This window comes from Schistocerca americana, chromosome 7 (genome assembly GCF_021461395.2).
Source record: "Schistocerca americana isolate TAMUIC-IGC-003095 chromosome 7, iqSchAmer2.1, whole genome shotgun sequence".
Taxonomy (NCBI): domain Eukaryota; kingdom Metazoa; phylum Arthropoda; class Insecta; order Orthoptera; family Acrididae; genus Schistocerca; species Schistocerca americana.
This window is the reverse complement of record NC_060125.1, coordinates 312,186,705-312,201,809: the sequence shown is the minus strand read 5'-3', so window position 1 is coordinate 312,201,809 and position 15,105 is coordinate 312,186,705. Positions and strand designations below refer to the sequence as shown.

Here is a 15,105-nt window from a genome sequence, read left to right as displayed (position 1 = left end):
GTGATTGATGAAAAAATTCCGGTAGATGTTATTCCTTTCGCGAGCAGGAAGCGGACCACAGCAGGTGACTCGCACTTGGTGGTATTTCTTATCATCTTTCACAGAAGTGGTCATTAAAACGGGAATTTACGTGCTACCTTATTCCTGCGATGCTCGCTCTAGTCAGCGGATGGCCCTCTACCACTGACTGTTGCTAACCCTCAAACACCAAAAACATAGCCCGTTATGGTCACAGTACACTTACTTCCCGAACACGCTTCGTATACGAATGGCAGGATGCAATTTTTTTAGGTTAACAGATAGTAACCTCCATCAGAGTCTGTAAAGGATGGTTCTGGGTCCGCCACGACTTTAACGATCACAGAGTTGGCGTGAGGTTTTCGTTAACCATGCGAGACGCCTACGGAAGGCCGCAGCGCTCCATTGTTCTGCTGGATGGGTCGGTGGCGGCCGCACGGCCCACGCGGCCGTGTTAACAACGTCTGAAGGTCCGCTCTGGACTCGCCCGTGCCATCCACTGCCAGTAAGCGACTTCTTCACCAGCGCTCTCAAGGCTTCTGAGTTTCGCTCTATCACGAGGACACTAGCTTCAAACTACTAACCGGGAGTCTCTCACAAGTGACTAGAGGGTTGCAGGCCTCTATGCTGTAGTTTTAGAAACGCGCACCTATTCATAATTACAGATTTCATCAAAATTTGTGGTATACGAGATGTGAGAGGAAAGTAATGGGACTGAAAACTATGCGAGCGATCTAGCAACGCTGTGTTGTTCTACTTGTGTAGACCGGTGCGTTCATCCCCTCCAGATGCTCAGTCCGAGTGTCAGCTCTGTACATCACGTGGGCTTTGAGAGAGCTATCAGTGTAGTTCTGTTTTTGTTGTGTGTTACGAAAATGGAATAGCGGAATTTACAGCAACGTTGTGCCGCCAAGTTTTGTATTAGACTTGGGGAATCAACGAGTGTGGCCTATGAAAAGTTGAAACAAGCCTATACGAAGGGAGACCTCCAACTTAACAAACCGACGAAAACGCCAAATGTGTGCGTGCTCTTGTGAGATCAGAGCGACGTTTAACAATAAGGATGATGAGTGATCTGTTAAACACTTTCAACATACATCATATTTTGACGGAATATTTGCATATGGCGGGATTTCTTATCATCTTTCACAAAACTGGTCACTGAAACGGGAATTTATATGTCAAAATGGCGCCGAAAAAATTTCACAACAGAGCAGAAGGACAATCGAAGAAACGTGTACGTTGATGTTCTTGAGAGGGATGCCAATGACCACAAATGGTTCAGTCGTGCGATCAGAGGTGATGAATCCTGTATTTCTAAGTACAATCCTGAGACAAAGCGACAAAGTGAGGACTCGCACACTCAGACATCTCCTTGACCGAGGAAAGCTCGAATGAGCAAATCAAAAATCAAAACAACGCTGATCCGCTTTTTTGAATGTAGGGCTATCAGGCATACAGAAGTAGTTCCTCCAGGGCAAACTGTCAAGCAAGTGTTTTACAAAGATGTCCTTGAAAGGTTCAGCAAAAGGGTGAATCGACTGAGACCGGAAACTGGAGACAACTGGATGCTGCATCACAACAACGGTCCATGTCACATGGCCACTTTCATCACCACGTAATTTTGACCTCAAAACGCATTCCAGTTGTTCAACAGCCACCCCCCCCCCCCCCCCCCCCCCCACCGACACCCCTATTCACCTGATCTGAATCCTTCTCACTTTCTTTTCAGGAATTGGAAATTGTCTTAAAAGGCGTCATTTTGGGACTCTGGAGAACATTCAAAATAATCTGATCGACATGTTGAAGACCCTATCAGCTGACGTTTGGGCGGTGCTACCAATACATGGAACAACGACTCCGCCGGTGTATAGCTGCAGGAGGTAATTACTTTGAGGGGGTAATAGTGCTGTTTGAGAAAATAAAAATTTTGGTAGACAGAAAAAAAGGTTGCGTTTTTGACGCGGGTCTAGCGAGGCATTAGCCATGTATTTTAGCGTAGTTTTCAAACAGCGTTTGGCGCAGCAGAAAGAGTTAAGAACGGCAATCGGAGGATCGTGGGGTCGACTCCCTGTAGAATAAGTTTTGGTTTTCCATTTTTACATTACTTCACTGCAAATACACCTAAAATGCTATTATATTGTATTTACTAATATTTTCATGGCATGAAAAAGAAAGGCAAGGGAAAATTTAGGATTGCAAACGAAGTTCCAATAAGGGATTGTACTTACAGCGCCCACGAGGACTCTGCAAATACACTACTGGCCATTAAAATTGCTACACCAAGAAGAAATGTAGATAATAAACGGGTATTCATTGGACAAATATATTATACTAGAACTGACATGTGATTACATTTTCACGTAATTTGGGGGCATAGATCCTAAGAAATCAGTAACCAGAACAACCACCTCTGGCCGTAATAACGGCCTTGATACGCCTGGGCATTGAGTCAAACAGAGCTTGGATGGTGTGTGCAGGTACAGCTGCCCATGCAGCTTCAACACAACACCACAGTTGAACAAGAGTAGTGACTAGCGTATTGTGATTGTGACGAGCCAGATGCTCGGCCACCATTAACCAGACGTTTTCAGTTAGTGAGAGATCTGGAGAATGTGCTGGCCTGGGCAGCAGTCGAACATTTTCTGTTTCCAGAAAGGCCCGTACAGGACCTGCAACATGCTGTCGTGCATTATCCTGCTGAAATGTAGTGTTTCACAAGGATCGAATGAAGGGTAGAGCCACGGGTCGAAACACATCTGAAATGTAACGTCCACTGTTCAAAGTGCCGTCAATACGAACAAGAGGTAGCCGAGACGTGTAGCCAATGGCACACCAAACCATCACGCCGGGTGATACGCCAGTATGTCGATAACGAATACACGCTTCCATCACGCCAAACACGTACGCGACCATCATAATGCTGTAAACAGAACCTGGATTCATCCGAAAAAATTACGTTTTGCCATTCGTGCACACAGGTTCGTCGTTGAGTACACCATAGCAGGCGCTCCTGTGTGTGATGCAGAGTAAAGGGTAACCGCAGCCATGGTCTCCGAGCTGATAGTCCATGCTGCTGCAAACGTCGTCGAACTGTTCCTGCAGATGGTTGTTCTCTTGCAAATGTCCCCATCTGTTGACTCATGGATTGAGACGTGGCTGCATGATCCGTTACAGCCATGCGGATAAGATGCCTGTCATCCCGACTGCTAGTGATACGAGGCCGTTGGGATCCAGCACGGCGTTCCGTATTACCCTCCTGAACGCACCGATTCCATGTTCTGCTAACAGTCATTGGATCTCGAACAACGCGAGCAGCAATGTCGCGATACGATAAACCGCATTCGCGATGGACTACAATCCGACCTTTATCAAAGTCGGAAACGTGATGGTACGCATTTTTCCTCCTTACACGAGGCATCACAACAACGTTTCACCAGGCAATGCCGGCCAACTGCTGTTTGTGTATGAGAAATTGGTCGGAATCTTTCCTCATGTCAGCACGTTGTAGATGTCGCCACCGGCGCCAACCTTGTGTGAATGCTCTGAAAAGCTAATCATTTGCATATCACAGCATCTTCTTCCTGTCTGTTAAATTTCGCGTCTGTAGCACGTCACCTTCGTGGTGTAGCAATTTTAATGGCCAGTAGTGTAACTTTACAAGAATAAATTGCAATTAAAGCGTACAGGACGTCGTATGCCGTTAGTATGATTGTGACCTTCGGGTGGCCCACGGCAGCTGTACGCGAATCGCAGGTTCCCGGTGCAGGTAAAGTGACCCATAGAGAGAGAAAAGGAAATCCTGCGAAGACTGCATCAAAATACATTCTATTGCACATCACCAACTACCATCGCAAATATTTGGTGAAATGATGTCATTATTCGTGGTTTGCTCCCAAACTGTGCACCTTTTCTGAATGTAAACCAAGTCTGTATTCTTTACAGGTACTTTAAAACCACTATGTAATTGTAAAAATGCAGTGTATAACGTGTGCAAGACGATACAACGACTGTTTTTGCGATGAATGTCATTCCAGCATGTGCAATAATGTAAAATAATCAAAGTATCTAATTTTGTAAATGAAGCTTTCATATACACCTTACAATCCTTTCCCGTAAATTTGTTTGCAATTCGAAATTTTTCTTTGCCTTTTCTTTTCGTGCAATTTATAAAAATATCCATAAATGGAATATCTTGACCGTTATTTCGCTTTGTTCTTAGTGTAACTAAAGTAAAAATTGAAAATGAAGTTTGCCGCTCGGAGTGGCCGTGCGGTTAGAGGCGCCATGTCACGGATTGCGCGGCCCCTCCCGCCGGAGGTTCGAGTCCTCCTTCGGGCATGGGTGTGTGTTGTTCTTAGCATAAGTTAGTTTACGTAGTGTGTAAGTCTAGGTACCGATGACGTAAGCAGTTTGGTCCCCTAGGACTTGACACACATTTGATCATTTTTGAAGTTTTCCCACAGGCAACTCGATTCCACAACCCTCAGCTTACCATTCTGTACTCTTTCTGCTACACCAACCGCTGATTGGAAACTAAACTAAGTTAAGTCGCTCATGCCTCGCCCTACCTGCACCAAAAATGCTATTGTTAGGGTTCCGCACCTCAATCGGTAAAAAACGGAACCCCTATGGGATTACTTTGTCGTCCGCCCGTCCGTTCGCTATGTGGCTGGCTGTGTGTCTGACTGTTAAATACGGTTTTTCTCGGGAAAGAATAGACATATCAAGATGAAATTTATGTCACGTACAAAGTCTACGATTCCTTGACAGTTTAAAAAATTGAAGCTTCTAAATCAACCAAAAGATATGGCCACATTCGTGTACTAGCAAACGCACTCGTCAAGAGCTTCCCGTTGACCTCAACTCACCTAATTAATGCTATCTTCACGCTACTACATCGTTGCTTCCGAAGATTTGGCGGAAAACAGGCATGATTTACATTTAAAAATATTTCTTTTTCGGGAATTAAATTTAATGCGTATCACATATACCTGGACGAGACGACGCTACTGAAATGGCAGTAAGAGATCCTCGTGCGTTTTCAGTCACGGAGCGAATAAAGGGCTTCTTCCCGTAGTCAGATGATACTCTGGGAACACTAAGAGTAGAGGAACTCTTGCATCTCTCTCGGTTATTTCTTAAACTGTCTTTCTATCTTAGCTTTATTTCCCGGTCTGTTTTTGGTCCCCCTTTGTGCGTGTGCCCTTGGTGGAGATATATCCGCCATCCCTCGGTACGACTCTGGTTAGACTAAGTTATTGAGTAGTTTTGTTAGGAACTGCCGTCAGTGTAGCCGCAGGCACAAAAAAAATGGAATTAAAATCAGTTATAAAGTACTTCAGTTATCTTCCTGCAGCTATCACAAGCAATCAGTTTATTTGTATTGACCGTATTGTTTGTAATTATTAAATGTAATTAACGTAAATGAGATTCGAAGCTGGATAACATAATAAATCCATCGCCACATAATTAGCTTTTCCACGTGGGACTAATTAATTAACAATAGAATACAGTACTCAAGTAAGCTTGTTTACGCACATACAAACGAAATAATTTATTTTCGGAAGTTCCAGCAAAGGCTGATAAATTGTGTTGAAAAAACGTAGAAAAAAGTATGGAGAAATAAAGATTTTAGAGCAAAAGCTAGCATCCACAGGGCAACGGAGAGAAATCTTTAGACGTACATGTAGCTCCGGGTGTACCCCATGGGAATTTTATAGGACCATTACTATTCACAATATCCATACATATTATAAAAATGGATGTATGTGAGCGAGAGTGCGGTGTGTGTGTGTGTGTGTGTGTGTGTGTGTGTGTGTGTGTGTGTGTGTGTTTGTTCTCCTCCTAAACAAGTGGACCGATTTCAACCTCGTATGATGAGGCGTTGCCAGAGAGACGTTTACAAAATCACGTTGTACACGCGCGTACAGAAACCGTGTGGGGTCATGTATCTTAATTTGTATGCTGTAATTATACATTTGTGCATTACGCATATTTCTTTGTAAGTCTGTTTCATAATTGCGCAGATGTTTCCACGAATATATGGATTTTTTTTTTCGAAACTTCACTACAAACAGTTCATTTTTTGTTTTCGTTTCTAATATAAAATTGGCAAACTGAATATTCGGAGAATGCAGGGTTTGTCAGCTAGCAGCTATATAAATGACTTAAGATGGAAGTTCCAGGAGGCTCTTCGCAGCTGAAGCTTCTGTGTATAGAGCAGACACTACACTAGAAAATTGTAGCAGCAGAGATTCGACAGTTAATACAAGGACTGACAGTTACTGAGCATAAACAAATGTAACTTAACAACACACAAATAGGACGAAAGATCTGAATACACGATTGCCAAACAATCACTGGAAATAATGACTTCCACGGAAGTAGTTTTTCTGCTTTCACTTGTCACTGTTTTCTAACTATTTGTATGTCACTATGTGTGGCTTCCTTCAAATACTAACAGAAAATTTTGGATTGTTATGACAAATTCTTACAGTTGAGTGGAATATACAGTGCGATTAACATACCCGACCGATGTGAGGTTACGGTTGAGCAATCGACATACCTCTGTGCGTGTCAGGATGACGTGCATAGGATGATACTGATAACCATATCGCTCCCCATATGATCACGTAAATTTAATTCCAGGTGTCGTGCAATGAATAACTTAGTAAACTGAATGAATTAAACAGGGGTGGCCCTACCAACTGTGAAACATGGGTGCTGTAACTCACAAAGCTGGCAGAGGTAAGGTATTAATCAAACTACTGACTGAAATAATGGTCACTATGAAGTCCTATTTACGACGGTCGTTCAATAAGTAATGTAACACTTTTTTTTCCTGAAAGCAAAGCAGGTTGGTTTTATTCAGGATTCCAATACATCAGATGATTCCCAACACTTCTGGCTACAAAACACTATTTTCCAACATAATATCTGTTCAATTCGATGGTCTTACGTCACCTTACTCGGAGGGCCTGTATGCCCGAATGCCTCCACTCTGCTGGTCGACGTCGGAACCAACCTCTCGCTGCATCAATAACCTCCCCATCATCCACGTACTGCTTCCCGCGGAGTGCATCTTTAATTGGACTACACTGATTTATTTATTTACTTATTGTTCCGTGGGACCAAATTAAGGAGAAGTCTCCATGGTCATGGAACGAGTCAATACATGAAATTATAACACGATAGTAGAAACAGATAAAATGAAATACAAGAAACGTATTCAGGCGACAATTCGTAAGTTTAAATAAAGAAAATCAACAATGTAACACTGGGATTTGCTTAATTTTTCAGCTCTTCCAGGAGCTCATCGACAGAATAGAAGGAGTGAGCCATGAGGAAACTCTTCAGTTTAGACTTAAAAGCGTTTGGAAGTGTTTGGGCTACTGCTAAGATTTTTGAGTTCTTGTGGTAGCTTATTGGAAATGGATGCAACAGAATAGTGCACTCGTTTCTGCACAAGAGTCAAGGTAGTGCATTCCACACACAGATTTGATTTCTGCCTAGTATTAACTGAGTGAAAGCTGCTAACTCTTGGGAATAAGATAATATTGCTAACAACAAACGACATTAAAGAAAATATGTACTGTGAGGGCAATGTCAGAATTCCCAGACTATTGAATAGGGGTCGACAAGAGGTTCTCGAACTTACACCACATATACACTCCTGGAAATGGAAAAAAGAACACATTGACACCGGTGTGTCAGACCCACCATACTTGCTCCGGACACTGCGAGAGGGCTGTACAAGCAATGATCACACGTACGGCACAGCGGACACACCAGGAACCGCGGTGTTGGCCGTCGAATGGCGCTAGCTGCTCAGCATTTGTGCACCGCCGCCGTCAGTGTCAGCCAGTTTGCCGTGGCATACGGAGCTCCATCGCAGTCTTTAACACTGGTAGCATGCCGCGACAGCGTGGACGTGAACCGTATGTGCAGTTGACGGACTTTGAGCGAGGGCGTATAGTGGGCATGCGGGAGGCCGGGTGGACGTACCGCCGAATTGCTCAACACGTGGGGCGTGAGGTCTCCACAGTACATCGATGTTGTCGCCAGTGGTCGGCGGAAGGTGCACGTGCTCGTCGACCTGGGACCGGACCGCAGCGACGCACGGATGCACGCCAAGACCGTAGGATCCTACGCAGTGCCGTAGGGGACCGCACCGCCACTTCCCAGCAAATTAGGGACACTGTTGCTCCTGGGGTATCGGCGAGGACCATTCGCAACCGTCTCCATGAAGCTGGGCTACGGTCCCGCACACCGTTAGGCCGTCTTCCGCTCACGCCCCAACATCGTGCAGCCCGCCTCCAGTGGTGTCGCGACAGGCGTGAATGGAGGGACGAATGGAGACGTGTCGTCTTCAGCGATGAGAGTCGCTTCTGCCTTGGTGCCAATGATGGTCGTATGCGTGTTTGGCGCCGTGCAGGTGAGCGCCACAATCAGGACTGCATACGACCGAGGCACACAGGGCCAACACCCGGCGTCATGGTGTGGGGAGCGATCTCCTACACTGGCCGTACACCACTGGTGATCGTCGAGGGGACACTGAATAGTGCACGGTACATCCAAACCGTCATCGAACCCATCGTTCTACCATTCCTAGACCGGCAAGGAAACTTGCTGTTCCAACAGGACAATGCACGTCCGCATGTATCCCGTGCCACCCAACGTGCACTAGAAGGTGTACGTCAACTACCCTGGCCAGCAAGATCTCCGGATCTGTCCCCCATTGAGCATGTTTGGGACTGGATGAAGCGTCGTCTCACGCGATCTGCACGTCCAGCACGAACGCTGGTCCAACTGAGGTGCCAGGTGGAAATGGCATGGCAAGCCGTTCCACAGGACTACATCCAGCATCTCTACGATCGTCTCCATGGGAGAACAGCAACCTGCATTGCTGTGAAAGGTGGATATACACTGTACTAGTGCCGACATTGTGCGTGCTCTGTTGCTTGTGTCTATGTGCCTGTGGTTCTGTCAGTGTGATCATGTGATGTATCTGACCCCAGGAATGTGTCAATAAAGTTTCCCCTTCCCGGGGCAATGAATTCACGGTGTTCTTATTTCAATTTCCATGAGTGTAGCTCGAACAGCCCGTTTATGAGCCAAAAATACCCTTTTTAAATCAGAAGAATTACCCCAAAAAATAATACCATACGACATAAGCGTATGAAAATATGCGAAGTAGACTACTTTTCGTGTTGAACTGTCACTTATTTCAGATACTGTTCTAATGGTAAATAAAGCAGCATTTAGCTTCTGAACAAGATCCTGGACATGGGCTTTCCACAACAGCTTACTATCTATCCGAACGCCTAGGAACTTGAACTGTTTCATCTCGCTTATAATATGCCCATTCTGTCTGATCAAAATATCAGCTCTTGTTGAATTGTGAGTTAGAAACTTTTGTAAAAACTGAGTCTTACTGTGATTCAGCATCACTTTCTGTAGGGTGGATGAAGTTCTGTGAGGCACTTCAGAGTTGTTCGTTGCACCATGAGGGAGGACATCAACCCTTCAGAGTCCCAGAAGATGGTCACCATGAATTTACCGGATGAGGTTGGTTGGTTGGTTTTGGGGAAGGAGACCAGACAGCGAGGTCATCGGTCTCATCGGATTAGGGAAGGACGGGGAAGGAAGTCGGCCGTGCCCTTTGAAAGGAACCATCCCGGCATTTGCCTGGAGCGATTTAGGGAAATCACGGAAAACCTAAATCAGGATGGCCGGACGCGGGATTGAACCGTCGTCCTCCCGTTACCGGATGAGGGTGCGGCTTTAAACTACTTCTTCAGAAGAGAGGTGCTGTGGCGCCACTTCATGGATTGCCGGTTTTTTTTTTCAGTTCGAAGTGATGAACCCACGTTTCATAGCCTGTGACAAAGTTCGACAAAAAATTGTCACGACAAGTCTCGTAACGCGCAAGCAATTCCGCACATATGGTCCTTTGGTGCTCTTTATGGTGTTCTTTAGGCGGCGAGGAACGCAGCGGGCACACACCTTTGAACACCCCAACTGGTGGACGAGTGTCTCAGTACTACCAACAGAATTAACCAGTTGTGCAGCGAAGTGTTTGTTTGCGATCCGTCGATCACCTCGAATGAGACTGTCCGCACGTTCCAACATTAATTAGAGGGGGGCACATTTGCGTGCAGCCGGACGGCACGAGGATCAGACAGCTTTTACACCACCTTGTTGCGATGATGACAGACGTCTCGCGCAAGGACTTGCAGTTTTTTTTTTTTTTTTTCACTGTCAGGTCTCAGTAGACATTCTGCTAACGCCTTTGAATATCTGCGATGCTCTGGTTTTCTGCCAAAAGAAACTCAAAGACAGCTCTCTGCTTAGAACGCACTTCCATTACAGACGTCATTTTGAATGTTACGTATAGCGCCGCCGCTTATCGAAACTACAAGGAAGTATAGGGGCTGGAACGGGAATATTCCGCGATGCCCCACAAAAACTTTAGCATTTTTTTCAACTTTATGAATGTGAGCCTTGGGCGTGACTCTTATCGGAAATGACAATGATTCTACCGACTGCCTCACTATCAGATACGTTCTACACTGAGGTGCCGATATCCACATAAGCATATGGCGATAGTATCGCTTATGAGGTATAAAAGGGCAGTGCATTGGCAGAGCTGGTATTTGTACTCAGGTGATATATGTGAAAAGGTTTCCGTAGTGACTATGGTCGCACGACGGGAAATAACAGGCTTTGTACGCGGAATAGTAGTCGGAGCTAGACGCATAGGACACCGCATTTCCTGAGTCGTTACGTAATTCTTCTGAGATCCTGGGCGTCAAGAGTGTGCCGACAATACCACACTTAGGCATTACATCTCAACGCTGTGGCCTACGGCCTTCACTTAACACCCGAGAGCAGCGGCGTTTGCGTAGAGTTGTCGGTGCTAACAGAAAAATAACACTGCATGAAATAACCGCAGAAGTCAATGTGGGACGTACGACAAACGTATGAGTTATGACAGTGCGGCGAAATATGCCGTTAACGGACTACGGCAGCAGACGAGCGACGCGAGTGCCTTTGCTAACAGCTCCTGCAGCGCATCTCCTGGGCTCGCGACCACGTCGGTTGGCCCTTAGATGATCAGAAAACCGTGGTCAGGTCAGATGAGTCTCGATTTCAGTTGGCACGAGCTGATGGTAGGGTTCGAGTGTGGCGCAGGCACCACGAAGCCATGAACCCAGGTTCTCAACAATGCACTGTCCGCGCTGGTGGTAGCTCCATAATGGAGTGGGATCCGTTTACGTGGAATCGACTGGGTCTTCTTGTCCAGCTGAACCCACCATCGACTGGAAATGGTTATGTTCTTCTACTTAGAGACCACTTGTAACCATTCATGAATGGCATTTTTTTGAATGACAATCCGCCATGTAGCGGCCCACAATTGCTTTCGACTGGTTTGAAGAACACTCTGAGCAATTCCAGCGAATAATTTGGCCGCACAATAGCCCGACATGAGTCCCATCGGATATTTAGGGGACACAACCGAGAGATCTGTTAGTGCACAAAATCCTGCACGTCCAACAATTTCGCAATTATGGATGGCTATAGAGGAAGCATGGCTCAGTATTTCTGCAGGACGCTTCCAACGATTCATTGAGCCCATGCCATGTCTAGTTGCTGCACTATGCCGGGGAAACGCAAGTCCGACGCGTTATTGGGAGATATCCCATGACTTTTGTCTCCTCATTATAATAAAGCACCAGTCCCATATTTAACTTTAGTGTGACTTATCAATAGTGGGGCATTTAGTGCTCGAACTCAGGCGTCTTGCGAGTCCCAGGATCTTTCCTATTTTCTGTTCCAGCCAATAAGGCCTTCTCCACGTACGCACACGCGAGCTCTGTTCTCCCAGTCCTGAATTTATTTATGTTAACCAATGGTTGCTGCTCTTACAGTTTCTTAGCCAAAACTAACAGTCTCAACTAGCTTGATACCTGCCTGATGGCTACTGGTGCCACACTCTCAAGTACGAAGGGATAGGATGGCCTCTTTACATTCCACTTCTAAGGTACTATCTCTAAACTGTCCCTCGCCCAGCATTTCCCAGAATGCGGGACACCTGGCTGACCCAGTTCTTTACAATTCTGACGCTCTGTTGGCGTTAGCATGTGGGGGGAAAAAAAGTCGCTATGCGCCCCCTGCGCTGTCGGACACGCTACGTTAAAATAGTCTTCTATTAATCAATATCTTCCTGTCACTTAGGGCGCAAGCTCTGCTGCCATCTGAGAAACGCAAATACTGCCTGTGCAGCGTCCTCTGCTCACACGGGATACACCGGGCCTAGTGGCTTGCAACCTGCTGTGCCGTCTCCCACGGCGGTGGCGGCCCGTGCTTTGAAAACGATCCGTATCCCCTCGCGACTAATGGCTCGACGTCGGTCCTCCCATCTCCACTCTGTGAAGCTTCACTCAACAAGTATTCACTAAGACTATCAACCACTCATTTCAGTAATCCTCCAGATAAAGAAAGTAATGCAGATTTTAGTGCTTACAAGGGAACCTCCCCATCGCACCCCTCTCAGATTTAGTTATAAGTTGGCACTATGGATAGGCCTTGAAAAACTGAACACAGATCAATAGAGAAAACAGGAAGAAGTTGTGTGGAACTATGAAAAAATAAACAAAATATACAAACTGAGTAATCCATGCGCAAGATAGGCAACATCAAGGAGAAGTGTGAGCTCAGGGGCGCCGTGGTCCCGTGGTTAGCGTGAGGAGCTGCGGAGTGAGAGGTCTTTGGTTCAAGTCTTTCCTCGAGTGAAAAATTTATTTTCGCAAAGTTATGGTCTGTCTGTTCGTTCATTGACGTTTCTGTTCACTGTAATAAGTGTAGTGTCTGTGTTTTGCGACCGCATCGCAAAACCGTGCAATTAGTAGACGAAAGGACGTGCCTCTCCAATGGGAATCGAAAACATTTGATCGCAAGGTCATAGGTCAACCGATTCCTCCACAGGAAAAGACGTCTGATATATTCTATACGACACTGGTGTCGGCATTTGCGTCACATGACAGGAATATGTTGTCGACCCACCTAACTTGTACACTTGGCGAATGGGTTTTACCTTGCCCGATTTAGGTTTTCTTGTGGAGGTGATAATCACTCCCACAAAAGTGATGAAAACATAAGAGTGCATCACATAAACTGCAACAAATGAATGCAACAGTTTCACAGCCGCACACTTTTCCCTGTGCTCTGTCAAAACATATGTTTTTAACGGCCGGCCGAAGTGGCCGTGCGGTTAAAGGCGCTGCAGTCTGGAACCGCAAGACCGCTATGGTCGCAGGTTCGGATCCTGCCTCGGGCATGGATGTTTGTGATGTCCTTAGGTTAGTTAGGTTTAACTAGTTCTAAGTTCTAGGGGACTAATGACCTCAGCAGTTGAGTCCCATAGTGCTCAGAGCCATTTGAACCATTTGTTTTTAACGGTTTTCAACGTTTTCAAATTTTTCCTTGTGTAGACAGTCAAATCCTGCATATGTCCAAGCAAATCTGAAAATGTCCTGGAATTTTGGAGAGCGAAGTTGATTATGTGTGGGTGCCTGAACTTTGATGATTGTCTGAAAATAAAAAATTAAACTTTTCACTCGAGGGAAGACTTGAACCAAGGACCTCTCACTCCGCAGCTGCTCACGCTAACCACGGGACCACGGCGCTCCTGAATTGACAACTGTCCTTGATGCTGCCTATGTTGCGCGTGGACTATTCAGTTTGTACATTTTGCTTATTATTTTCATAGTTCCACACAAGTTCTTCCTGTTTTCTCGGTTGATCTGTGTTCAGTTTTTCAAGGCCTATCCACTGTGCCAACTTATAACTAAATCTGAGGGGGGTGCGATGGGGAGGTTCCCTTGTTAGGTATGGCAATCACTGACATTAACTTTATCAATACTCGTAGTCTCATTTGTCGTCGGAAATTAATTCAGATGGGCTGGGCTCTTCAGTTTAATAGAGTGTGAATATGATGCGTGGCAGTTTTGATAAAAACGGTCGCATATCACCGAATTAAAATTGTGAATCACAATTAGAGCATTACCTTTCGTGGCCATTTCGCCACCAGTGGACCAGCAAAAGTTTCGATGAGCCACTAGTTCTATCGTACGCTTCCCATCTCCACAAAGACTTTTCCTGTTTGCTACCGGGAAGAGGAAACACCACAAGGAGACGGAATACAGTTTGACCTTCACACGGCTGTTACTAATACAGCATATCTCTACTCTTTAGCAGAGTAAACGCTGCAGTGAATATTTGTGACGTTACAACTACGGGGTGGGCCCGTCAAGGACATGGAGTAAAAATTCGTCACCTCATTAACATTCCTAGGGTTTCGGTAACTTGAAAATTATGTTATATCCTGGAAGTTACGGATGTAGGTTCGAGCTTCAACCTGACACACAGTTTAAATCTATACCAATCTCCACTGTCTTAAGTTAATTGATTCTTCTGTCGAGTCATGATTATAAATCAGATGCTATTTATCGTAGAACGTCCACAACATTGTGCTTTTGATTTACAGCTCCATTGTCTACCTTTACTGGGCACATAGCCCCAGACTTCACTTTGGAACTTCCAGTATGTTAGTGATTTAAAGACAACTTGCTTTGCTTGGCTTTGGAGTTACGTATGAAAGGAACACAGCGTAAACTGGAAGACTGGGAAACATCATCTCACTACGAGTGTACGCCGTCAGCAAAGACAAACTGAGAAGAAAGTAGGTGCGCACTTACCCTCTGTCGTCGATCAGCGATACGTTGGCGTTCTGCTTGCTGAAGGCGAAGCAGGACCTCACTCGGATGCCGTACATGCCTGCCAAACAGGGATGCACAACAGACACTTGAATTACGAAGTATGGCCGCATTGAAAACACAAAAAATTTTACTGGTCTTGATTTCACATAAGAAACACAAATACGAGTCAGTCCATATTTAATGTTCAGAATGGTTTATGTGTGACAAGAAAGAAAATTTAGTTGATTTAGCTTCTGAAGGCTTTGATGGATGAATAGATACGACAAATACATTGACATCACTGAAAATTCTGCAAATCGTGAAA

At 45.4% G+C, this 15,105-nt stretch overlaps 1 protein-coding gene across 1 annotated transcript in view; it reads right to left on the bottom strand.

The window, feature by feature from the left end:
- The window catches only part of LOC124622361, a 479,351-nt gene that overhangs the window by 31,479 nt on the left and 432,767 nt on the right, over positions 1-15,105 (bottom strand). The window contains exon 5 of the mRNA XM_047148040.1: positions 14,781-14,859. Coding sequence (XP_047003996.1) covers positions 14,781-14,859 — 79 coding nt within the window. The remainder of the gene's footprint in view (positions 1-14,780; positions 14,860-15,105) is intronic.